We start from the raw sequence: 27,664 nt of genomic DNA on the forward strand, positions 1-27,664 counted from the left end.
ATATTGTATACCTAAAATGTACCAATTAAATTAATTTTTTAAGAAAAAGAAAAGAAAAATGGCAGAATAATCTGCTCTCCTCCTGTCAGTTGGTTTCACCGCACTGACAACCTGAGCTGGTATCATGGACCAAGAAGAATAAGATGAAAACACACAGGAGGGGAAATTCTGGGATTCTTTTTCTAGGGGTGTATTACATACATACAAATAAAATGCCTCAATGGAAAAATTTTTAAAATACATATTCTTTCTCACTCCAAAAACAAAATAAAACAATATAACTTAAAATAATAAAACCTCTAGAAGGAAACAGAGAACAAAATCTTTGTGTAATCTAGTATTAGGCAAACATTCCTAGATCCAACAGCAAAGCATGATGTATACATGAACAAATAAATTAGACTTCATCAGAATTAAAATGTTCTGTTCTTCAACAGCTATTGTTAAATTAATAATAAGAGAGTCATAGACTGGGAGAAAAATCTCTGCAAGCATATAGTTATCCCCAATATCAGAGGGAGATTAGTTCCAGGACCTCTTCTCCCACAAACTACCAAAATCTGCAGATACTCAAATTCTTCATACAAAATGGTGCAGTATTTACACACTTAAGGGCCAAGGATTTAGCTCAGTGGTTCTGCTGCCTGCCTCGAAAACACAAGGTCGTGAATTCAAGCCCTGGTACCAAAAAACAAATACAAAAAAAACCCATACTTAAACACATCCTCCTATCTACTTTAGACTATCTCTAGATTATTTACAATACCTAAGACAATGTAAGCACCACATAAATAGTAGTTGTACTGTATTGTTAAGGGGATACTCAATGACAAGAAAACATTCATACATGTTCAGTATAGATGCAACCTCTAGGTCTAACTACACAGTACATGAACAAGATACAAGGTGAAGAATGCTCAAATGAATACTGGTGAGAGATAGAGGATCTGTGAAATGGTTGGAGGCTACAGCAGGGAGTGTCTACATATCACTTCATTTGCATGGCTTTGGCATGGTGCTCAGTTAAAAACAAATCAAAGGTATTTGTTTTGGAATTTTCTGGGTTATTTTGAATATTTTCAGTCAAAGGTTGGTTGAATTGGGGATGTGGAGCCTGCAGATAATAGAAGGTGACTGTGGGCCCGGGATGTGGCTCAGTGGTTCTGCCGCCTCCCTCGCAAATGTAAGGTCCCGAGTTCGATCCCGGGTACCAAAAAAAAAAAAAAAAATAGAAGGTGACTGTATCACATAAAGAACTTATATCCAGAATACATAAATAACTCTCAAAACTCAATTTTAAAAAAACAATAAAATATAGACAAAAGATTTAACAGGCATTTTACCAAAGAAGATATATGAATGGCAACTTACATAGATGAAAAGATACCCAATATCATTAGGCAAATGCAAAATAAAACCATAATGATATACTATTACACTATGGCTAAAATTTAAAAGACTGACCATACCAAGTGTTGACAAAGACATGGAGGAACTCAAAGTCTCATCCACTGCTGGTGGAAACATAAAATGGTACAACTATGTACTTTGAAAAACAGTTTTGAGAGTTCTTAAAAATATACAAAGTTATACAGTATATACAAATATGCTGTATGGGTTAAATTTAACTGTATCAACTTGACTGACTTGGGAGCTGCTGGAGAGACTAGGAAGGCACACTTCTGGGTCTGTCTGGGTGGGTCATGGATGTATAACCCTGGGTACAATATCTGATCCCTCCTTTCTTCCTCTCTGGCACTGATCCCCTGCTCTTCTTCCCAACATCCATGAACTGAATATCTTTACTCTGTCACGCCCTCCCACCATGATGTTTCTGTCTTGGAGCCAGTTTACCAGGGACTGAATCCCCTAAAACTGTGAGTCTAAAGGGAGGGCTGGGCAAGGGTGAAAAATAAGAACCAAGAGAGATTATGTAAAAGTGCAAATTTCCAATGATGAATGTCATTATGTTGTATACCTAAAATGTACCAATGATTAGAATGAATAATCGATAGTGGAACATAGGAAGAAAAGGTCCAAAGGGGCAGGGGTAGTGGGAGGGGCAGGGGAAAGGAAAGAAGGAAAAGGAAAAATGATGAGAAATGAAAAAAATGGAAATAAAGTCTTTGTAAATAGGGAAGGGTGGAGGGGGTGAAGGGAGGGCTAGGAATGGGGAAAAAATAAGAACCAAGATGCATCATGTAAAGGTACAAGTTCCCAGTGAGAAATGTAAATGTGTTGTATACCTAAAATGTACCAATAAAAGAATTTAAGAAAAAAAAAAACCTGTGAGTCTAATTAAACTTCACTTCCTTTAAATTATAGGTATTGGGTATTGTGCTCCACTGAAAGGAAAGTTGACTAATACATGGACTATATGATCTAGTCATTCCACTCCTAAGTAATTACCTAAGAGAAAAGAAATTATGTCTATACACTTGTATGTGAATGTTCACAGCAGTTTCATTTGTAATAGCCAAAAATTGAAAGCAGCTCAAATGTCTACCAATAGATGAATAAATAAATAAATTGTGATGTATCACTATAAGGGAATAATATTCAGCAATAAAAAGCATATAAAATATAATGAATTTAAAATATGTGAAATACACTAGATATTTAAAAATATTTACTATATAATTCATTTATATACAACTCTAGAAAATGCATACTAATTTGTAGCAGAAGTAGGTCAGTGGTTATCTGGGGAGAAGGAAAGATTACGAACAGTTATGAGAAAAAATCATTTGTTTGTTTGAGACAAGGTCTTATTATATAGTTCGGGCTAGCCTTGAGCTCACCATGCATTCTAGGCTAGCCTCAAACTCACTGTGATCCTCCCACCTCAGCCTTCTAAGTGGTAAGATTGCAGGCAAATGCCACTACACCCAGCTTGAGTAAATCTTTAGGACGGATGAATATAGTCACTATCTTTACTGCAGTTATGGTTTCATAGTTGTATACATATGCTGAAACTTAGGAAATAATACACTTTAAATACTGACACTTTTTTGTATGTCAATTACAACTCAATAAATCTCATTAAAAGATAATGAAGTTGAAGCCAGACCTGGTAGTACACACCTATAATCCCAGCACTCTGAGAGGCTAAAACAGGAGACTCACAGGTTCAAATGCAGCCAGGGCAATTAAGTGACTTAGGAAGACCCTGTCTCAAAATTAAAAAATTAAAAGGGCTAGCTCAGTAAAATGGCACTGAGTTCAAAACACAGTCCCACCGGGGGGAAAAAAAAAAAAGATGAAGTTGAGCTAAGGCAGTATCACAAAAGGTACATGTAAGATAATTGTTTAAAATTTTTTAATTAAAATAAAAAAGGGGTGGAGATATAGGTTGGTGCAAAGGCCCTGAGCTCAATCCCCAGGACCAAAGATGCGGAGGAGCCATCTGATTAAGGCAGTATAATCCTCAAGACAGAAGTAGATGAGAGGCATTCCGTTTCCTTATATATTAAATGGGTATACAAGTAAGACCTTCATCCTCAAGTGTCTACTAAAAATAAACAGGAAATAACTGTGATAAATGTTAAATCACTGTATAGATGGCAGCTATCTTCATTATCAGAAAGAAAAATTATGTGGGGGGCTAGGAAGCACAGAGGAAGAGTATTTATAGCGTAGTATTCATGAAGTTCCATTCTCAGCACTAAAATAATTATCTGAAAATAATGTAAGGGAAAGAAAAGGTCAACTGTGTCTTTCTCCCAAAAAATTCAGCAACAACTAATGGCTGAGGTTGTTAACTAAGTGATTTGAAGATTCTCTTAGTAAATCAATTTTTAAACCCCTAAAAGAAAAGAATAAATGTATCTCTTGTTGAGTTTATGTAAATACAATAGGAGAATGCAATTCTTTCATACTGACCTGACTTTTGAAATGGATTAGATAGATCCCTGGTGCTACCTGGCCTTTCTGTGTTTTAGTGACAGAGAAATGCCAGTTCTGCTGAGCTTTCTCTCTAATAGCCATCTGATTCTCTATTATTGCTCCACTGCTTCCTGCAAAAAGATCCTTTCCTACAAAGAGTAGCACAGAAAGAAATGGTGATCTCTGTATAAGCTTATTTCATTGTTTCTAAAAGCCTAGTAGAAAATAAACAAATTTTCACAACAAAGTCCATACACACACTAGAATACCATATTCTTTTGCTTTTAGATAGAAGTATATTACTTAGTTAAAATCAAAGATTGCTAGTTAAGATGCTTTTGACTCATAAAAATGAGGAAAGAAATTATTACTTAAAAATATTCTTTGGCCAGGTATGGTGATGCATGCCTCTAATTCCAGTACTCAGCAGGCTGAGGCAAAAGGATCACCATGAGTTCGAGGCCAGCCTGGACTACTTAGCAAGTTCAAGGCCAGCCTGAACAACAATGAGACCCTGTCTCAAAAAAACCAAAACAAAAAAAAAAGACGGAGAAACTAATGAAGACTTCTTGAAGGATTATAAGAGTGGTTAAGTAGAAGAAATAATCCCAGCTGAAAGAAGTTCATTATGTATAAGTGAAGCAGGATGCAATAATAATATTTGTTTTAGAAAAAAGGAACTGGAAGTAGTTTGGAAGGATTAAAAGGTGAGAAAGAAACTGAAGAGGTGGGATTTTAAGAAATGGGATTGTTCTACAATGATACACGCTTCAGGATGAAGACCAAAAAGAAATTGGATGAGAATTACCAGGGCTATGGCAAATAAGAGACCTCCAGGAGTGCTTTGCTTATAGAATCACAAGTGATTTTCACTCATTTTCCCAATGTCAACACTCAGACTACCCACTTCTAAACAGGCTGCCGTGGTATATACCTCTCACTTCCAGGATGAGTTTCAATCATTCTTGGAGGGTGAGGCTGGAAGATCACAAGTTAAAGACCAGTCTGGGAAAACTAAAGATGTGGAGAAAATGTACCTTAACTGAAATTTTCACCATCCAGATTATACAAAGATCTGAGGACTACAAACAATGAGCAACTGAGTGGGAAAGCTGATCCTGAATCTCAGCTGGACCTCCTGTTGTTGGCAGATCTAAATGCAACCTGAATTAACCTCTGGAAAAAAAGCCTGAACCAGAATCACTCAGCTGGGCCACTCCAAGGTTTCAGAAGATGAGAAACCACATGACAGAATAAATATTTGCTGTTTTATTGCTTAAAAAAGAAAAAAACTATATTATATATATAATATATATTTATATATATATATTTATATATATATATTTATATTTATATATATATTTATATATATTTATATTTATATATATATATATATGCAGATATCATTACTTAAAATCTAGTCCCCAGGGAAGAAAAAGACAAAGAGTAATGGTACACTTTGTTTAGAAGAAATGAAAGCCATACTTTAAAGGAGAATTCTCTTAAGTCAGTGCCTCTCACTCCTTCTCATTGCAAAGGATACGGATGGTGTTTCTACTATCTTCAAACAACAATTTTATTTCTCAAATATTCTACAAAATCTACTTAGTATTTCTTCCTTTAAAGAACTTCCATGTCGCTCTACCTCACATGGTCCTAGAGGGACAGAAAATTTCAGTACTCCTCAAACCCCTTCCCACATCCCATTTTTCACCACCCATATAAACCTGTAATCCAGACTATGCCAGTCTGATTCATCTCCACTCCCACCCCCACCATACCTGATTCTTTAAAAAAAAAAATTCAAGATAGGGTATTGTTATGTATCCCAGGCTGACCTCAAACTTATGATCCTCCTGCCTCAGCCACCAGAGTGCTGAGATTACAGGTGTGCACCACCACCTCTGAACAAGAAGACACTTGGGGATAAAAAATGATGAGTTATCTGAGAGCAGCCACTTAGAAGAGGCCAATCCCTCAGTCTCTGCTGCTGGTATCCCAGGAATTCTACTTGTTTTCCGTTGTTTCTCAGGCCAACTTGTCCAGGTCTTCCTTACTTAATTTTTTAATGTTGTTGAACTAAGAATTTGGCTGATCTTTGTCCTACATTCCTGGGATGTAATAATTCTTAGAATTCCTTCAATGATAGGAGTATCTTTCTTATACGTGGTCAGCCCCTTGGATCAGAGTTGAATTCATGCTAATGAGATAGCTCAGGTTGGGAGACAGTCACCAGAAAGACCATGAGACTAGAGAGCTGGGGCTCTGGGCCAGTAATACCAGCCCAAACCTGTGGTTGAAAAGGAAGCTAGAGACTGGGTTCAGTCATGTGGCCAATAATGCAAGCCATCATGCCCATGTAATGAAACCTTAATAAAAATAGTAGACACCAAGTTAGCTTGAGCTTTCTGATTGGTAAACACATTGACGTGTTGGGAAGGTGATGTGCCCTGATTCCAGCAGGAGAGGACACAGAAGTACCACATTCAAGATCTTCCCAGATTTCAGCCTCTGGGTCTCTTTTTTTGGTTAGTCCTAATTTGTATCCTCTACAGCAGTGATGGAAAAACTTTTAGAGCTTTCAATGATAACAAACAGCTGGCTGCGGCATGCATGCCATAGGTTCACCACCACTGCTTTTGAGTAAGTAAGTAATCATAAGTGTAGGGCCTTCCTGACTTCCATGAATAGTTTAGGAAAATTATGGAACCTAAAAGGATTGTGGGAACTCCCATATTTGCAGTCAGTTGCAGCAGAAGTAGACGTAGCCTGGGAATTCCCAGAGCTTATGGTTGGTGTCTGAAGAAAGGGCAAACTTACTGGGGACTATCCCTTAATTGGGAAGTCTGAAGTAACTCTGGGTAGTTAATGACAAACACATTATTATTGTTTCAATTAATCTCTTTGTCTCATTTTCCTCATTTGTAAATGGAGATAATGAATCTATTGTTTGTAAGATTTTGTAAGAAACAAATGAGTTACCATATGTAAAACACTTACAATAGTGCCTAGCACATATTAAATATTATATAAATGTCAGGGTCATTTTTGAGTTGCTGTTTTTATTATTAAAGTCCAGAGTTGGTCGATACAGAGATCAGCAGCCTTTTCTGCTCAGATTAAAGTGACAGAGAGAAAAGATTGGCTTCCAATATTAGTCAGAAAATATTAACTGCATTAATCACAGAGATGAGACTGACATTAGCCAGCTAATGTTCTAAACACAAATGACCACTGCTGATATCTACACCATTTAGCTAAACTCAGGCCAGCCAGTTTGAGCTAGGGCCAGATTATGATGTGCTTTTTGCAGCTCTGGAAATTGTTGCCCTAGAGAGACTAGGGCCCTGCTCTGAATAATGAGGCAAATTATTGGTAAAAATAGAGACAAGAAGAATTTTACTTTCAGTTTGTCAAACCACTGAATATAACACATGGTTAGTCGATCCTTTAAAAATATATATACATATATATCTTCTCCTGTCTTAGCTATGAGCTACATTACTGTGAATTAAAATGCTTTTCTCTCCTCAAGACTAATGAGAACCCTCTCCTCCAAAAAACTCAATGCATTGTCTTCCATTTTTCTGTAATTCAGAATATACTGGAAGTGTTCCAAATAGTTGCTGAGTCCAAAAATAAAGTTCTTACCAGAAAACTGCCGGGAGCTGTTTTCTAGTATTATGATTTAATCCCTCTATTTCTGCCTTCTCTTGGTCACTTTCTCTTCCCAAATACTTCCTGTGAGCTTTTAGAAAAGGCTAGGAATGCTCACCCTGCATCTTTCATTCTAAGTTCCTACTTATAAAACCGACTCTTAAAAAGCAAGTGCCTTGTCCTTATGTTATTAGAGAAGAAACCCAGAATTAAATGGTACTGATGGTAGATTTTTTCCTGGAAATTCTGGTATAGTTCCAAAGTTCATGATAGTGCTTCATCTCTCATCAGTAGACAGTCTGAGTTGCTCAGGAGCTATTAAAACAACAACCAAAACCCCACAAAGAACTCAGCTTCTAAAGATTTCCAGTAAGCTCTCTCTTACAGCTTCCTTATTCTTATTCTAATCTGATAAAATATTTTAAAAGTTTAAAAAATTAAAAAAACAAATTGATAAAATAGAGTTAACAAGAAGCATCAGCTGATCCATCCCAGAACTAGGATCAGACTAAGGTCTTCCTGCATCAAATCCAATGCTCTCTATATCTACATTATAGATGATCCCTTCCAGATCTAAAATTCTAGTCTCCTCTAGCACCGTAACAGTGCTTTCAACCAAGATGGTAAGGAAAAGTACCAGCCTAGAGATCAGAGGCCTAAGTCTAAGTTCTGGCTCTATTAAATGCATAACAATGAACAAGTGGCTGATGGAAAAGGCCAGAAACGAACAGGAGCACATAGAGTGCCAGGAACTGTTGGACTGCCAGGTGGAGTTCGGGATCCCTGAGGAAGAGAAGGAGGAGGACACGGACCTGGTGGTGAAGGCGGAGGCAGGGGCTGCAGGGTGGATGCTGGATTTCCTCTGCCTCTCCCTCTGCTGGGCATTCTGTGACGGCCACTCCAAGGACTTCCACAGCATCCACAACAGTGCCGAGGCTATTACTCATGGACTACATAGTCTTACAACTGATCAGTTGAGAACTGTATACATATGTCAGTTTTTGACAAGAATTGCAGCAGGAAAATCTCTTGATGCACAGTTTGAAAGTGATGAGCGAATTACACCCTGGGAATCGGCCCTGATGATTTGGGCTTCAGTTGAAAAACAACATGGCAAACTTCATGAAGAAATACAGAATTTAATTAAAATTCAGACCTTGGAAAGGAAATTACTTACGATAATCTCTCAGAAAGATCCATATCACTCCTTTTTTTCAACACTTCAGCTACAATCACATGATGGAGAAAGTTAGAAATTACGTGAATTGTGTGCTAAGTGAAAAATCATCAACTTTCCTAATGAAGGCAGCAGCAAAAGTAGTGGAAAATGAGAAAACAAGAATAATAACTTCTCAAGATAAACCTAGTGGTAATGATGATGAAACAGAAACTGATATTAATTTGGATAAAGAAAAAAGGTGGAAGAAAGGAAAACAGAAGAGATACTAAAAGACCTGCTTCAACAAACCAACCAGTAACTCACAAAATACAGTGACACAGGAAAAACCAGCCATGGCTTTGGGAAGAGGACAAGAATTTGAAATCTGGTGTGAGAAAATATGGACAGGGAAACTGGATCAAAATACTGTTACGTTACAAATTCAACAACGGAACAAGTGTCATCTTAAAAGACAGATGGCGGACCATGAAGAAACTAAAGTTGATTTGCTCAGACAATGAAGACTGAATGTGTTTGTCAAAGTTTGATAAAAGCAAAGTTAAATAGTTTGATTACTACATTATATTTGAAACTTGCTGGTCATTGATGCATGTTAAAACTGTTGTTTAAAGCATTATTTTTGTCAGTTTAAATAATAAGGATGTGTACTGTAAAATTATATGCCATCAGCTTATTTCTCAAGAATCTGTTTGATAAAATATAAATACACCCTACCCGAATCCAATACCCAACTCCTAAATTCTGTTTCAATAAAAAATTTAAAACTTTATAAAGGGGAAAAAATGGTTCTGTTTACCCACTGTAGGCCAGCCTCAGCCTCATAAGACACAGCATAAAAATGATTTTCTAGATAATTGAGTAATAATAGTCCTTTGAGATGAGATGATGATTTATGGCTTTAATGTACTATTTAATTCCTAAGACATTTGTTAATAGAATGATAAATACACAGAGTAGTTATGAGTTTTGATAAGCTTAAGTTTTTCTTTCAAAGTTTTATTTTAAGGAAAAGAGTTGCAAACAATAATGACTATAGGACAGTATTTATACTCTTAGCAAGAATAGCTTTGTGTTTCAGTTAGGAATGATTTCACATATATTTCTTTGAGTATTAAAACTTTAGTAAAGATGGTTTTCAATAAAGCTTTATAACTTGATAATGTGTTCTCTGATATTTTGAGTTAATAAATCAGTATCGGGCATAAATAATATTCTGTAAAGGCTTAATTTTGTATTAATCATGATCATCTTGACATCTATAAGTAATACAAGGTCAGAGCTTACTAACAACTTTGAGTTTTCAGCAACAATTTATTCTTTAGAAGTTTTAGTCAAAGACTAACAATTATTTAGCATTTTGAGTTATAAGTACTTTATTTAGCAAGTGTTTGAAAAATATTAAAACATTCAAGTATCTGTATAAAAATCATATAGTGATATTATATTTTATAATCTCTTCCTTTTCTATTAGTTTTATACATTCCTTTCCCACTGTTCCTGAATTTTTGTTGTCTTGTGTATATAGTAAACAAAAACGTGAATGATTAAAAAAAAAAAAACAATGAACAAGTAACTTCATAAGCCAAGGTCTAAAGTTCCTCATCTAAAAACCAGGAATGCTGGTAATCACTTACGTTTAACCCTTCTTAGCATGAGGACATACACTAAGAGAAGAGATTGATTCCAATCTGGATAGTATCAAAGGAAGCTTTAGCCACAGATATGAATGGAAAGGAAGCTAAAGCCCTGTTTTCCCTTTTCCTGTCATAATCTCACATAATTAGGCATGCTCTTTTTTTTTTTTCTTAAATTCTTTTATTGGTACATTGTAGGTATACAACACATTTACATTTCTCATTGGGAACTTGTACCTTTACATGATGCATCTTCGTTCTTATTTTTTCCCCATTCCTAGCCCTCCCTTCACCCCCTCCACCCTTCCCTATTTACAAAGACTTTATTTCCATTTTTTCCATTTCTCAGCATTTTTCCTTTCCCTTCTTTCCTTTCCCCTGCCCCTCCCACTATCCCTACCCCTTTGGACCTTTTCTTCCTATTTTGCATTATCGATTATTCATTCTAATCATTGGTACATTTTAGGTATACAACATAATGACATTCATCATTGGAAATTTGCACTTTTACACAGTCTCTCTTGGTTCTTATTTTTTCACCCTTGCCCAGTCCTCCCTTCGACCCCTCCACTCCTCCCTGTTTACAAAGATTTTGTTCCTATTTTTCCATTTTCTCAATATATTAATTCCATTTTCTTTCCTTTCCACTACTCCTCCCACTTCCTTCCTCTTTGCCCCTTTTCTTCCTATTTCACATTATCTATTATACATTTTAGTACTTATTTACACTTTCACTTTCTCACACCAGAGAAACCATTTGGTATTTACATGTGTGTCCTATTTATTTCACTTAAGAGTATTGCCTCAATGTGCATCCACTTAGCTATAAATGTCTCTAATTTCTCATTTTTTATGGCTGAGTAGTACTCCATTTTATTTTTTAAAAACCACATTTTCTTTATCCAGTCTCCAGTTAAAGGGCATTTGGGCTGTTTCCAAGCTTTAGCTATTATAAATTGTGCTGCTATGAACATGGGTGCACATATATCACTGTGGTATGATTCTTTTAATTCTTTGGAGAAGATACCCAGCAAGGGAATAGCGGGGTCAAATGGGACTTCCAGTCCTAGTTCTTTGAGGTATCTCCATACTGATTTCCACAGTGCTTGCACCAGTCTACACTCCCACCAGCAGTGGACCAGGGTTCCTCTTTCCCCACAGCCCCACCAGCATTTGTTATTGGTTGATTTCATGATAGCAGCCATTCTTTCTGGAGTGAGGTGGAATCTCAGCGTTGTTTTCATTTGCATCTCTCGAATGACCAGTGATGTTGAACATTTTTTCATGTATTTATTTGCTATTTCTACTTCTTTGTGTGAGAAATGTCTGTTCATTTCAGATGCCCATTTTTGGGTTGGGTCTTTAAATTTGGGAGGTCTGATCTTTTTAAATTCTTTATAGATTTGAGATAGTAGACCTTTGTCTGAGGAAAAGCAGGTGAAGATTTTTTCCCACATTGTGGGTTGTCTCTTCACACTGCTGGTGGTTTCTCTTGCTGTGCAGAAGCTTTTCAATAAGAAGAGATCCCACTTGTTGATTGTTTGTGCTAGTTCACGGGCAACTGAGGTTTTGTTCATAAATCTTTTCCTACATCGCTGTCTTCAAGAGTTCTACCTAACCTCTGTTCCAACTGGTTCAGTGTTTCTATTTTAATATTAGATCTTTAATCCATTTCGATTTTAGTTTAGTGCAGGGCGAGAGATATAGGTCTAGTTTTAATCTTTGGGAAGTTGAAACCCAATTTTTCCAGCACCACTTATTAAAGAGGCTATCTTGCCTCCAGTGAGGGTGTTTGGCTCCTTTACTGAAGGTAAGATGGCTGAGTGTGTCTGGCGTTGTTTCTGCATCTTCTAATCTGTTCCACTGGTCCTCAGGTCTGTTTCTTTGCCAGTACCATGCTGTTTTTATCACAGTAGCTTTGTAGTATAATTGCAGGTTGGGGATTGTGATACCCCCTGCCATGTCTCTGTTACCTAGAATTGCTTTTGCTATTCTGGGTCTCTTCTTGTTCCAAATGAATTTTTGGATTGTTTTCTCAAGGTCCATGAAGTATGCTGCTGGGATCTCAATTGGAATTGCATTAAATCTATATAGCAGTTTTGGAAGTATGGCCATTTTCACTATATTGATCCTTCCTACCCAGGAGCAGGGGATGTCTGTCCATTTTCTGATATCATCTTCAATCTCGCTTTTCAGAGTGCTATAGTTTTCAGAGAAGAGGTCTTTGATTTCTTTCCTTAGGTTGATTCCTAGGTATTTCAGTTTATTGGATGCTATTGTGAAAGGAATTATTCGCCCTATTTCTCTCTCAGTGAGTCTGTCATTGGTGTAGAGGAAAGCTATTGATTTTTGTGTGTTGACCTTGTAACCAGCTACTTGACTGAATTTGGTTATTAAGTCTAGAAGACTTTTGGTGGAGTTCTTGGGGTCTTCTATATAGAGTATCATGTCATCTGCAAATAATGACAATTTGACTTCTTCTTTTCCTATCTTTATTCCTTTTATTTCTTTCTCTTGTCTAATTGCCACGGCTAATGTTTCCAAAACTATACTGAACAAGAGTGGTGATAGTGGACATCCTTGTCTTGGTCCTGATTTTAGTGTGAAGAATTTCAGGTTTTGACCATTTAGTATGATATTGGCTGTTGGTTTTTCATAGATAGCTTTTATCAGTTTGAGGTAAAGACCATCTATTCCAATTTTTTGTAGGGTTTTTATCATAAATGCATGTTGGATTTTGTCAAATGTTTTTTCTGTGTCTATGGAGATAATCATATGGTTTTTGTCCTTGGCTCTATTGATATAGTGTATTACATTGATTGATTTGTGTATGTTGAACCATCCCTGCATCCCTGGGATGAATCCCACTTGATCAGGGTGTATGATCTTCTTGATGATCTTCTGCATTCTATTTGCCAGTATCTTATTAAGGATTTTTGCATCTGTGTTCATTAGTGAGATTGGCCTATAGTTCTCCTTTTCAGTTGGGTCTTTCTCTGCTTTGGGGATCAAGGTGATGCTTGCTTCCAGGAGTGAATTTGGGAGGATTGCTTCCCTTTCAATTTCATTGAAGAGTTTAACCAGTAGTGGCAGTAGTTCCTCTCTAAATGTCTTGTAGAATTCAGCAGTGAAGCCATCAGGGCCCGGGCTTTTCTTAGTTGATAAGTTTTTAATTACATTTTCAATTTCATTGGTTGATATTGGGTTGTTTAGAATTTTTAGGTCTTTTTCGTTCAACTTTGGTAATTCATTATGTATCTAGGAATCTGTCCATTTCTTCTGTGTTGTCCATCTTATTGGCGTATAGGTTCTGGAAGTAGGTATTGATGATCCTCTGGATTTCTTCTGGGTCTGTTGTAGTTTCACCCTTTTCATTCCTAATTGCATGGATTTGGGCCTTTTCTTTCCTTTCTCTGATAAGGTTCGCTAAGGGTTTGTCAATTTTGTTGATTCTTTCGAAGAACCAACTCTTGGCTTCATTGATTTTTTGTACCATTCTTAGTCTCCATTGCATTGATTTCTCCTCTGGTCTTCATAATTTCCTCCTTTGTATGAGCTTTGGGGTTGTCCTGCTCTTCTTTTTCTAGAAGCTTGAGGTTCAGCATCAGGTTGTTTAATTGGGCTCGTTCTGTTTTCCTAATATGCGTATTCACTGCTATGAATTTCCCTCGTAAGACTGCTTTCATTGTGTCCCATAGACTCTGATATGTTGTACTGTCATTGTCATTTAATTGAAGGAACTGATTTCTTCTTTAATTTCCTCTGTGACCCATTGGTTATTCAGAAGTGTGTTGTTCAATTTCCACATGTTTATGAAAGTTTTCCAGTTTCTTTTGCTATGGATCTACAATTTCATCACAGTATTGTCTGATAATATACAGGGGATAACTTCAATTCCTTTGCACTTAAACATGTTCTATGCATGAGTATGTGGTCTATTTTGGAGAATGACCCATGTGCAGCTGAGAAGAATGTGTATTCTGATTTTGTGGGGTGGAAGACTCTGTAAACATCTGTTAAGTTCATTTATTCAAGAGTTCAATTGAGTTCTAGTATTTCATTACTTATTTTTTGTCTAGTTGATCTATCTATTTGTGATAGTGGGGTATTGAGGTCCCCCACTACAACTGTATTAGTGCATATATGACTTTTCATGTCTGTTAGTATTTGTTTTATGTAGTTGGGCACAGTAGTGTTTGGTGCATAGATATCTATGATTGCCATCTCTTCCTGTTGGATTGTTCCCTTTACAAGGATATATTGTCCTTCTTCGTCTCTCTTAATCAGTGTTGGTTTGGAATCTACTTGATCTGCCAAGAGGATAGCTACTCCTGCTTTTTTTCGGGTTCCCATCACATGGAGTATTGTTTTCTACCCTTTAACTTTCAGTCTATGAGTTTCCTTTTGAATTAAGTGTGTTTCTTGTACGCAGAATATTGTTGGATTTTGCTTCTTGACCCATTCTGCCAGTCTATTTCTTTTGATTGGTGAACTGAGACTATTAACATTGATGGTTATAACTGAAACATATTGACTTGTCATTGCCATGACTTTTTCTTTTTGTTGGGTCCTCCCCCTTTACATTTAATTTTTGTCGCGCCAGATGGGTTCATTCTGCTTTGCTTCCTGGGGTTGTGATCCTCATTGTCTGTTCCTAGGATATTGTGTAAAATTTTTTGGAGCCATGGTTTGGTATTCATGAAGTTCCTCAGGTGCTCTTTGTCATGAAAGTATCTTATTTCTCCATCAATTTTGAAAGATAGTTTGGCAGGGTACATCAATCTGGGTTGGAGGCTGTTTTCCTCTAGGGCTTGAAATACATCACTCCAAGCTCTTCTTGCCTTGATGGTTTGTGTTGAGAAGTCTGCTATGATTCTGATGGGCTTTCCTTTGTATGTGATTTGTTTCTTTTCTCTCACTGCTTGTAGAACTTTGTTCTTCTGTTGAGTTTCTGGAATCTTAATAATTATATGCCCATGTGTAGATTTTTTTTGATTAAGGCTATTTGGAGTCCTATATGCCTCACTTATCTGTATGTCAAGTTCTTTTCCCCTGCTTGGGAAGTTTTCTGCCATTACTTCTGTGAAGAGTTTTTTTATGTCATCTGCACTCTCTCCTGTTTCTTCATTGACTCCGATCAGTCTTATGTTATTCTTCTTTGCATCGTCTAGCAGCTGCTGGATTGATTTCTCGTGGTCCCTTATAATTTTGAAGCAATTTTTCTTTTCCTGGTCACTAATTGCAATCTTATCTTCTATATCTGAAATTCTGTCCTCACACTGGCTCATTCTGCTGTGTAGACTTTCAGTGGAGTTCTTCATCTCCTGGAAATCTATTGGCATCTGTTTTATGGATTCCATTTGTTTCCTATGTTGGGATTCCATCATGTTCCTCAGCTCCTCTCTAGATTTATTAATCATGTCTTGCACTAGGAGCACAATTTCTCCTGTTATCTGAGAAATTATTTCTGATTTCATTTTTTCCAGATCCCCTTTTGTTGCCAGTTCAGTGGATCCAGGGGGTTGAGTATCAGAGTGTTCCATCTCTTCCCTTTGGGGTTGCTGTAGATGATCTGAAAGTCTGGTTTTGAGGCTTATTTACATGTTTTCTCATTTCGACTGGGGGGGCAGGGGGGATGCTGTTGGGGCCCGCGTGGCTCACCTCCTCTGAGCTGGGAGAGGTGGGACAGGGGCTGGGAGCAGCGGTAGGGATGGTGGTCCAGCAGTCCCTTCCTCTGGGCTGGGAGTGGTGGGAGGGATGGTGACTGGGAAGCCCCTTCCTCTGGACCAGGAGCAGTGGGACTGCAGCTCAGAAGCTCCTACCTCTGGGCCGGGAGCAGCGGGATGGATGGCGGCCCGGAAGCCCCTTCCTCTGGGCCGGGAGTGGCAGGATGGACAGTGGTCCAAAAGCCCTTTCCTCTGGGCTGGGAGCGGCGGGAGGGATGGTAGCTGGGAAGCCCCTTCCTCTGTACCAGGAGCAGTGGGACAGTGGCTCAGAAGCCCCTACCACTGGACTGGGACCTGTGGAAAAGACGGAGGCCCAAAAACCCTTTCCTCTGGGCTGGGAGTGGCGGGATCAATTAGGCATGCTCTTTAACTTGAACTCTGAAGAAAATGCTCCAGGAAAAAAAAATGCTAGTCATGGTTTAGCAGTTTTATACTCACATATGAAAAAGATCTAAATTTTTCATTAATAAATCAATATGAGTCAGTAGAACAATATGACTACTGAAGACACCAGTATCTAAACAGGTTACATTAACAGATGCACAAGGTCCAGAACCAAGAAGTCACCTCTGTGAGGATAAAACTACATTTGGGAGTTTGTGTCCAATTCCAGAGATCTAAGAAACATTCTAATAAAAATGTTAGAAACCAAGATGTGGAGAAGGCTGAGAAAATGTTTTCTTCAAAGACTAGGGCTATTTAACTTGGGAAAGCAAAGGCTCAGGAGAGAGCTCATCTGTACTTCTATCCAATGTTTGAACCATCTGGGACTCAGCAGAACTGGGACTAAGTGGTGAGCTACAGAAGAAAAGGGCTGCCTCAAGAGACCAGTAAGCTCCTTATCTGTGGGGATGATGCAGCAGAAACTGATTCCTATGTCAGGGTGGTGTGAGAAGAGAAGTAGAGATAGGCTGCAATTCAAAAAACATTCTGAAAAAAGACAACACTAATTCTTGTTGGAGAATGTTCCCCTTTCCCAGCACAGTGACTATATTCAGTCTTATTCAGTGACTGTATACAGAATCATTTCAATAATTTGGTTTTTATGTTCATGTCCTTTTAAGGCCAAGATGCTATCCATCTTCTTTCTCCTCTAAACTTTCTAATAACGAGGACTCACAAGCAAGCTTGCCTATTACCTTCTGAGGATTTCCATGCCTTCCACAGGTCCTCCACACTGATAAGCTTATCCTCACCATGGAAGGTGCTGTGTTTCACTGTTGGATCATGGTAATTGAGGTCTTCCCTTAGGAACTGCAAGAGAAAAGCACACAAGTCACAAGACATGCCACAGAGCCAGTCCAACAAGATCTTCACAGAGGGTACTTCTAGCTATCCATAGCTTATTCCATTTACCCAATGCATAATTGTACCACATCACTCATGTATCATGTCCATATGTCTTAGTTGCCATTGAAACTACCTTTCTTTGTTCTGTTTCACTTGAAAAATAAATATGAATCAGAAATTATTTTCTTATACTTAAAAAAAAATTAAATTTCATTAGTACATATTTGCTGGCCTGGGATTTAGCTCAGTGGTTCCAGCGCCTGCCTCACAAGCACAAGGTCCCACATTCGATCCCCAGTACCAAAAAAAAAAAAAAAAAGAAAAGTACATATTTGCAGTGCATAATAATTACATTCAATATGGGAAGTTGGTCCACCTACTTAACACATCTTAATTCTTTTTACATCCCCTATACCGTTTTTTAAATTATGGAAATACAATAAATGACAATTAACTGGAATTCAATAAGCTAGAAAAGGGAAGAAAGAAAGCAAAGAAGAATTCGCAATTTTTGAATACTTCTTTATACACTAAGAAATATTCCAAGAACTTTCACAATGTTCTCTCACCTAATTTTCACAACCAATGAATTATCACACCTATTTTACAAATAAGAATAGTAATACTCTCAAAAGTGATGTAATTTGACCCAAATAAAATTAGATTTAGAGGTTAAATTACTTGCTGTTATGACTTTAAAACATGTCCACAAATTCTTTGACAATCTTCCCTTTAAAGATGAATTCCGTTCCCCTTGAATATAGGCTAGCATTTGCAATTCATTGCTATGGCTTAGATAAGTGTCCTCAAAAGGCCCATGTGTTAAAAGCTTGGTCCTCAGGGTGCCACTGCCAGGAGGTGGTGAAACTTGAGTGGTGGGGCCTTGTGAGAAGTCTTTGTGTCACTGGGGGCATGCCATAGAAGGGGACTGAACAACTCCAGCCTCTTTTTCTTTTCCTTTGCTTCCTGGCTCACCACATAAATTGTTTTCTCCATTATATACTTCCACCATGACGTACCACCCTCACTTGCCAAAGACTCCAAGAAATTAGGACACTGAATTTTGGTATAGAGACTCCAGTACTGTGAATCAAAATAAATCTTTTCTCTTTATAAGTTAATTGCCTCAGGTATTATATTATGGTGATGGAAAGCTGACAAATACACTCATCTTCTAACAAAGTGAATGTGGCAGCAGTGATGCTGTATGATTCCAAAGGCTAGTTTAGAAAAGGCAATATGGATTCCACCTGGTTCTCCTTCTTTTAAAACACATATTTGGGGACCCCTGAGCCAATATATAAGAAGCACCTGAAGGTTCCCCTGAAGTCACCATGCTGGAGAGATCATATGAAAAACTATAAAGAGGGATATCTGAGCAGTTTCAACTGTTTAAGTCTTCCAGCCTAGACGACAGACATATGATTGACACTTCAGGAGATTCCAGCCCCCAGCTTTTGAATCTGATACTTAGTGGACACAGATAACCTATCTCTACTGAGCCATGCCCAGAATGTAATACATGAGCAAAATAAATGCCATGATAAGCCACTGAGTTTGGGGAAGGTTTGTAATACAGCATTAGATAGCTAAAACACTTGTTCATGGTTATAGCTGATAAGTGATGGAATTAGTACTCTAACCCATGATGCCTGACTTTAAGGTCCAAATATTTCCCTGGCATTGCATATGTCATCTCTTAATTATCCAGAATTTTTTCCATAATATACTTTTATAAGAAAGGAGAAAAATGAAGGAAATCAACACTTTTAGAAATTGTATATTATCTGTGATTACACAGAATCATTCAGCTTGATCCTTAACTCTTTATATGCTAGGCAGTGATCACTGCTATATATATATATATATATATATATATATATATATATATATGCGCACACACATACATATACACACTATTTTGATTACTAGTCTACTAGTCTCAAAGGAACACATTATAGTAGGATTTTCAGGAAATCAGGAAATGTTTCTTATTCATTTTTCTTTATCCCTGGGGTCCAGTGTGTGTTTGTTTGTTTGTTTGTTTTTTAAGATGTCCAGGCTGGCCCCCAACTTCCTGGGCTCAAGCAGTTCTCCCACCTCAGCTCCTGGGGTAGGTAGGACTTCAATGTGTTCTTAATATTTCCAAAAAAATGAAAAATAAAATAAATAAAGATTTCCATGTCAGGTATAGTTTCAGGTATGAGAGATGTATGTGTAAAACAGAAAAAATCTTTGTCTTCACTGATCTATCAACAAGTATCACAGGCAGGTCTTAAGAACAGAAATGCTAAAATCTCCAAGGAAGGAGATTTTCTATTACTAGATAACTCCAGGAAACCATCTGATAAGAGATGCTAGCTGCTTATAGAGAACCAACATGAAGTAGACTGCTTTTTATAGGAAAGTCTGATCATGAGGTATGTGGACAGCAGAAAAGTTCATGGAAAGAAAGTGGAAAGTATCTGCTTGGGGATTCACAGACCCTATTGGTGCCACAAAAGCATGCAAAGGAGTGGAGTCAGAAAAGAAGGCCAGCACAAAGACAATGCCAAATGGTGAAAATGGCAGACAGATGCTCTATGTGAAGGAAGGGTCTGAATCTGAATGGAACCTCTTCCAGAGAACAACGAAGTGAGGCTGCAACAGTCAGGCCTTTAAATTCAGAAAGGCACTATACTATACAGTATACTTTAGAACCTGTACAAATAGGCCACTTATTTCCTGTGTGGCTCTAGGCAAGCTATTCAGCATCTCTTAGCTTATTATCCCCTCACATTGAGGGCTAATCATCCCTCTTATTTGAGTGTGATAAGAATTAAATGAGACATGTTTACAGAAGTCATAAACTGCCTTTGTATTATTGGCCTGCAAAGCATATTGTACAGTTGGACTTACGTCCAGCTTTTCAGCCTAGCTTTTAAAAAACAAAATAGTTAAGGGCTATAATTTGATTGGAAAGTTAGGGTAGTGGCTAAAGGACTTGTCATGAGATTGTGTTTGCACAGCAAACACACTACTTTTCTCCAGAGTGTTCACTGTAAATTAATTGTCAAATGCAACATTTTATGAATATGTTTTGCTTTGTGTTTTACCTAAAATTGAGAAAAATATCAATTGTTTGTATCAAAATGGGGGAGAGCAGCTTGGAGCTGGTGCTAAGGGAGATAATGAAGTTCTCGATTTTGTCTTCATTGAGCTATCAACAGGTATCACAAGCAGCTCTTTGACACCACTCCTGGATTCACATACCTATGTGGCAATAGTCTGCCAGAGCTGAGCAGCAGCTGCCTCCTTCTGAAGAAGCATGTGCTCTCTAGTTTGCCATTGCTCCTGCCATCACAGATTATACACTTAGTAGTTATGATACCCGCAGTCTTTGGAGGCATTGAATTTGACTTCTAGTATATACAAAATCACTCTGTAAGTTTAACAAAATGGGTTGTTTTATGCTTCCACAGCTCTTGCGCATACCTTTATCAGCCTCGTTCTGTGTCTACCCTGTAAAACCACATACTCCGACAGAAGCTTCCAGTTACTCGATAATAAATGTAGCATATCAAAATGTTATACTGAGCCAGGCGCAGTGGCACAAGCCTGTAGTAATCCCAAGGACTCTGTGAGGCAGAGGCAAGATCATAGATTGGAGACCAGCCTGGGCAATTTAGCAATTTAGCAAGACCCTCTCTCAAAAGTTAAAAAAATATATATATATTACAGGGGTTGGAGATGTAGCTCATTGTGAAGGCCCTGGGTTCAATCCCCAATACCACAAACTGAAGTTATATTGAACTACAACTCTGATGTTCAATATATTTGAGGTAAGCATTATCACATCTTACTCTAAATACTGGCCCCCCGTGCTGCTAAAAGTTAAAACCTGACTTAAGACAAAATTTACAGGCAACAACAAGCAAAGGCAGCTTTATAGGCAGCTTTTGCCTCTTGGCTCCCCCAACAAGGATTTACTGTTTTAGACTCAGAACAAGGAGCCCCTCCCTCAAGAAGGTCCAAAGAGGATCCCTAAAAGTCTTGCCTTACGATGAGGAAAGCAGTATTGGCTAAAACTGCAGCTCAATAGCTCGCCTAAGCACCAAGGCACCAGCTGTCACTAGGTATATTTAGCTCTGTGAGCTCAGAAAAGTGATCTCTCAAGAAGTAGCATAAGGCAAGCAACCCCATCCTAAGTGTGAGGAAGTAGTGAACCAGTGTAGGTGGGAGCAGCAAAGAGGTGAGACATCTCTCTAGAATTCCCACAATGCGGGCCCACTCAGCACTTCAGGCAACAGAATTCACTAACAAAAGGCCAAAGGAGGGCGGGAATTTAGCTCAGTGGTTCTGCCGCCTGCCTCCCTTGAAGGCACAAGGTCCCCAGTTCGATCCCCAGTTTTAAAAAAGAAAAAAAAGGCCAAAGGAAAACCAGCACAACTTTGGGTGCAGGAATCTGGGAAGTTCCCCTGGGTCCTACCTTAGAACCAATTACTCCCCTCCCTTATCTAACTTTGTGCCTCATTACTTTCCTTCCATGCCTCCCAAGCCAAACTGTACCTCTACTCCCACTTACCCTGCAACCCACCACCTCCTTAGTAAACAGCACGTCATGTGCTCCATACCTCCCAACTCTTTTTTTCATACTCTTCAACTCTTGTTCACCTCCTAAACATCCAGCAAGGACCCACATTTTAGCTACAGTAGCACTAAATGCCATTTACATGGAGTGCTAGGACATGAATGTTTCAGGGATGAAATACCTGTCCCAAATAACATCAGAAGCTATTTGTTGACGGTAGGGAGAAGTCAGACCGTTCTCTCTCATCTTTGTATATCTAAGTCTCCTCTTTATCAAATTAAACACTAGAATGGCCTTTATGAAGCACAAATTAGACCAACTCACCTACTTAAAATATCATGGCTCTTCATAACCTAAAAGAAAAGGTCCTAATTTCTCAGCCTGGCATTTGAGGCCTTTTACAATGTGGCTCACAGACTTACTTCCCAGTCACCCTCCTGGCCACTCTCCCTTCCTACTAGACCTAAAACTCCAGACCAGGGGTCAGGAAACTATGGCCAATGGCCAAATCCAGTTCGGTGCTTATTTTTGTAAATGAGATCTTACTGGAACACAGCCAAACACTTTCGCTGATGTATTGTCTAATTTTATGCTACAAAGGCAGAACTGAGTAGTTGTTACAGAGACTATGGCCAGCAAGGGCTAATATACTTACTGTCTGACTCTTTATAGAAAAAGTCACTAACCCTTGCTCTAGACATATCAAGCTACTTCATGCTCCTTGAACAAACCATGGTCTTTTAGATCCCAATTCTTTGCACAAGGCACTCTATATAATACATTTTCTTCCACTTTTTTCTTGTTACAGATAAAGTCACTGTAGGGCCAGGGATTTAGCTCAATGGTGCTGCACCTACCTTGCAAGTGCAAGGTCCTGAGTTCGATTCTCAGTACCAAAAAAAAAAAGATAAGGTCATTGTCTCTGTGAAGTTTCCCAGACTGCTCCCAGGTGAATTAGTTGCCCCTTAGTTATTTGTTTCCTTAGTTCTGAGAGTATACATCTATGGTAGTACTTACCCATTGTACTATAATTACTATTTAATTATCCCATTTTACTCTCCCTAAGCAACTCAAAACAGAGACCATATTTTATTTATCATTTATATCTTCCTACAGTATCATATAAATTCTTTGGTACACCTAAATGAATAGTTGATTTAGCTCCACAAAACCCACATCCAAACATAAGGCCTGGCACAGAGCAAGGCTTATGGTTGTTACATAAATGCATGAGTGCCCCTTCCTTGAGTTTGCCCCACAATATGTAGTACAATGCTTAGCTTAAAATAGTCAATGCATACTATGTAAACCAAATAGAAGAAAGAAAAAGGTCTCCAAATTGTCACCCAATCTAAAACAAAGGTATTTAGCCAGAGACCAGAAGGTTACACTAGCTTAAAGTCAATGTAGCATGACAATTTAGACTTGATTCTAAAGCCAGGCTACCTGGGTTTGAATCTTGGTTTTTACCACTTACTTTCAATGTATCATGCACATGATTTGTAAAATGGAGATAATAGTTGTATAAAACTTTCTATTCTTTCATTTGGAGGGCATTATAAGTGAGTTAATTCACATAAAGAGCTTAGAATACTGCCTGTTGTGTTCACACACACACACACACACACACACACATATCTCTGTGTAAAATATATTTTAAGGAGAATATGAAGATACTAAGAATGTACAATCCAGGGGCTCACTATCACAGTGATGAAGAACCCTCATATATAAGGGAGACCCAAAGAGGAGGTAGAAGATATATCTTTCCTAAGTGCTTATCTAAAGTCAATGTCGGGCTGGGGATTTAGCTCAGTGGTCCCGCCGCCTGCCTCAAAAGCGCAAGGTCCTAAGATCCCTAGTAAAGAAAGAAAGAAAAGAAAGAAAAGAAAAGACAATGTGCCAGGATATCCACAAAGGAGATAATTAAGATAAGGTGCTGTAGTCTACTGGTACTAACTTCAAAAGTCCTACTTTTCCTACTTTGAAAGTTTTAACTCCATCTAAAGTCAAAACTTTCTAGCCTTATACAAGACCCTCTATGGACTGGCCCTTATTTGCTGTTTTCATTGATCAAGTGCTACTTCCCACCATTCTCTATGGTAATTAATTCCTTAATATTCTCTAAAATTACAAGGTTTTTCACCAGACCAGTGTTTTTGCCATGCTATTCTCACACCTAAAACAGTGTCCTGTTGATCACACATAGTCATCTGTTCAAACCCAGAATACACGTCAGTGACTCTGGATGAGGGCAAGGTGACTGAGCTCCTCCCCTGCTGTGACTCTATCACAGTGTTCACTTAATATACTATAGCATCCTTAGCTGTTTTATGGCTATCTCTACCATCAGGAAACTTCCTCCAAAGCAGCAACTTTATCTTTCCTTTCACTGCTTCATTTCAACCACCTGGTACCAATGAAGATACAGAGAATCCCTCTCAGGTTGATGATGAAGTTCAGTCACTCTCATGGAATCTCAGAGGCTTTACCATGACACTAGTACATGACACAGGTCAAGTCCTAGAGGCAGCATCTAAGGTTAAAGCTTACCAGCTACCTGGCCAGAATGGCAAAGACTGAGATAATCAAACATCTCCAATCTTGGAACTACACACATAAGGACCGAAATATCTAAACCAGCTAAGTATTACTGGCTGGAAACTTTTGTCTTCTGGCAGCAGGACAGAAATAATCACTAATTTGAAAAGGTTTTTTGCAGAAAGAAGAGATGCCTTCTTAATTGACGTTAATAGTGCCACATTTACATGGGATGAATACATAGCATTGGATAGAATACATAAGAAAGGACATTTACAAAAGCTTGATGTGTTAGAGAAGACTTCTGATGTAACAGCATGAAAAACTCCATGTATTTGGTCTCCAGTGAAACTGGGGAAAATTATTTTTCAAAAACAACCATTAGAAGTCTCTATAAACGGTCTTGAGGGTATATAGCAAATAAAGAAACATATGCTCAATAAAATTTACTAAAGCTTGATTAGAGCAAGAATCTATAATATTTGAAAAAAGGCCTGCTCCAAAGCTTGATAAGAGCAAGAATCTATAATATTTGAAAGAAGACCTGCTCCAACCACACACCCTCCTCAATGAGACAGAAACTCTGCTCCAGAATGGTGCAGAACACCAAGCTCCCACTGGGAGGGTTAACTCCCTGGGAGGGATAGGATATCAACATTTCTCATCCTGCCCCTAGCTACTTGTTGCTAGAGTTTAATTCCAGGAGAGTATGACCAAGAGGTAGGCCTGCCTTTTTCTGCTCATCCCTCATTCATAGGACAGAAGCTTTACCATGGATACGGCACCAGTAGGGATACTGGGGCCCCAACTGTCATTGCCCTGGCTCACAAGATGACAATTATAATCTAGGAGAGGCAATCAAGAAGACCTGAAGCTACTACTACCCCTCCAGCAAATGCTCAGCTCCTAAAGTGAGGGTGTTATTCGGAGAGAAGGATGTCACTGTCCCTACTCACAGCTCTAGAACCATGACTCAAATACATTGCCTAGAGGACAAGACATCTTCAAATCTCTTCCAAAGGAAATGGCTACATCTTAGAAGTGTGAAGAAGTAAGGATGTTCTCAAAAAATAATGATAGTGAAAGGCATTTGGGAAAAGATTAGTAGATTCATTAGTGGTACAGTCATCCCCCTATTCATGGGAAGTGCCTACCCCCAGTGAATACCTGAAGCTGTGGATAGTACTGAACTGAACCCACTCTACTGCATTTTCTCCTATACACACATACATATCAATGATAAATGTAATGTCTTTTCCATCTTGAGTATTTACCATGCACTTGACCATAACTTTTACAATTTTAGGTGTGACACCAAAACTAACACAAATTTCTTTTTCCTTTTTTATAGTTTCACAGATAGAAGATTCATTTTACCATTTATCTTAGCAACTAAGCATACTTTTTTATTTTTGGACCGGGGATCAAATTCAGGACCTTGCAAGGCAGGCGGCGGAACCACTGAGCTAAATCCCTGGGCCCTAAGCATACATTTTTATCTTTTTCATTGAGTCAAAAATATTCACTTTTTCACTTGAAGGAATCATTACCTCATGACCTCTTTTCGGCATTTCCAAATCGCCAGCATTGCTACACTTGCACTTTGGAATCATTAATTTAAACATGCCCCTGCGATACCATGACAGTAGATCTTATAACTTAAATAGCTACTAAGTGAATGATAGGACAGATAGCATATACAATGAGCATACTCTGGATAAAGGGCTGATTCACATCTGGGATGGAATAGAGAGAGAAGGTGTGAGATTTCATGCTACTCAGATGAATGTACAATTTTAAATTAACAGGGGCTGGGGTTGTAGCTCAATGGTAGAATATTTGCATAGCATGTGTGAGTACCTAGACTCAAAGATATCACTGTTAATAACAAGAGAGCAATTAGATGGCAATTAATGGAACTTAAAAGCTACATGTGGCCAGAGCAAATGCCAAAGGGAGCCTTGCCAAAACCACTATCATCCAAGAGAGACTGCACACTCAAGAATGTACTCACTGACGAGCAACATCACACTGTGGAGAAAGGGGAGAGAAAGACCACTAAAATAATATAGTCAGTGATTAAGAAATAAACAAGTGGGCCAGGGACGTAGCTCAGTGGTGCTGCTGCCTGCCTCACAAGCGCAAGGTCCTGAGTTCAATCCCCAATACCAAAAAAAAAGAAAGAAAGAAAAAGAAATAAGCAAATAACCATAAGCCTTAGAGAGGTTGGAGTAGTACTCAAAATTGCTACAGTACATTATCAAAAATATCTAGTTTCAAGCCGGGGATTTAGCTCAGAGGTTTCGTCGCCTGCTGCACAAGCGCAAGGACTCAAGTTCGATCTCCAGTACCAAATAAATAAATACATATATACATAAATAAATAAAAATATCTAGTTTCAAAAAAAGATTACAAGACATACAATAAACAAGAAGTATGGTCTATACAACAGAAAGAAGGCAAGCATCAGAAACTCTGTAAGAGTGACCAGATGTCAGATTTAACAGAAAAGACCACAAAGTAGCCATGTATAAAATATGTCCATAAGGGCTAGAGATACAGCTCCAATGGTAGAGAAAGCACTTACCTAATCTGCTCTTTAAAAATAAAAAATAAAAAAAGCAAAGACTAGAGGAAACCATGACTAAAAAAGTAAAGGAATGAGTGATGACAATGTTGCATCAAGAATTTAATAAACATACAGAAATCATAAAATTTTTGAAAAACAGGCTAGAAATGTAGCTCTGTAGTAGAGTGCTTGCCTAGCATGGACCATAAAAAATTTTTAAAAAGGGGGGCTGGGGATTTAGCTCAGTGGTTCTGCCACCTGCCTCGCAAGCACAAGGACCCGAGTTTGATCCCCAGTACCCGCCCCCCCAAAAATGAAGAACTAAATGGATGTTCTGGAATCAAAAATTACAATAACAGAAATGAGAAATTTAGGAGAGGGGCTCCACAGTAGGATCTGAACCATCAGAATAAAGCATTAGTGAACCTGAACAGATATTGGTAGAGCGTACACAATCTTAAAATAAACAAAAATGAACAGTATCATAGAAATGTGCAGCACCATTTAGCACACCAATATATGTATAATGAGTGCAAGAAGGAAATGGTTAAGAGAAAGGAGAAGAAAAAATATTCAAAGAAATAATGACTGGAAACTTCCCAAGTGCTTTGT

The 27,664-nt window shown here is 38.2% G+C and overlaps 1 protein-coding gene and 1 pseudogene across 3 annotated transcripts in view; one reads left to right on the top strand and one right to left on the bottom strand.

The window, feature by feature from the left end:
• Positions 1–27,664, bottom strand: part of Stim1 (stromal interaction molecule 1) — a 232,239-nt gene that overhangs the window by 59,324 nt on the left and 145,251 nt on the right. For all 3 annotated transcript variants that reach the window (XM_004863332.4, XM_004863333.4, XM_013064988.3), the window contains exon 3: positions 17,222–17,336. In XM_004863332.4, coding sequence (XP_004863389.1) covers positions 17,222–17,336 — 115 coding nt within the window. The remainder of the gene's footprint in view (positions 1–17,221; positions 17,337–27,664) is intronic.
• On the top strand, positions 7,927–9,059 carry LOC106007642 (telomeric repeat-binding factor 1 pseudogene; annotated as a pseudogene).

The sequence above is a fragment of the Heterocephalus glaber genome, unplaced genomic scaffold (genome assembly GCF_053883595.1).
Source record: "Heterocephalus glaber isolate CG9 unplaced genomic scaffold, H.glaber_assembly_v1.0 deba00001428, whole genome shotgun sequence".
Taxonomy (NCBI): Eukaryota; Metazoa; Chordata; class Mammalia; order Rodentia; family Bathyergidae; genus Heterocephalus; species Heterocephalus glaber.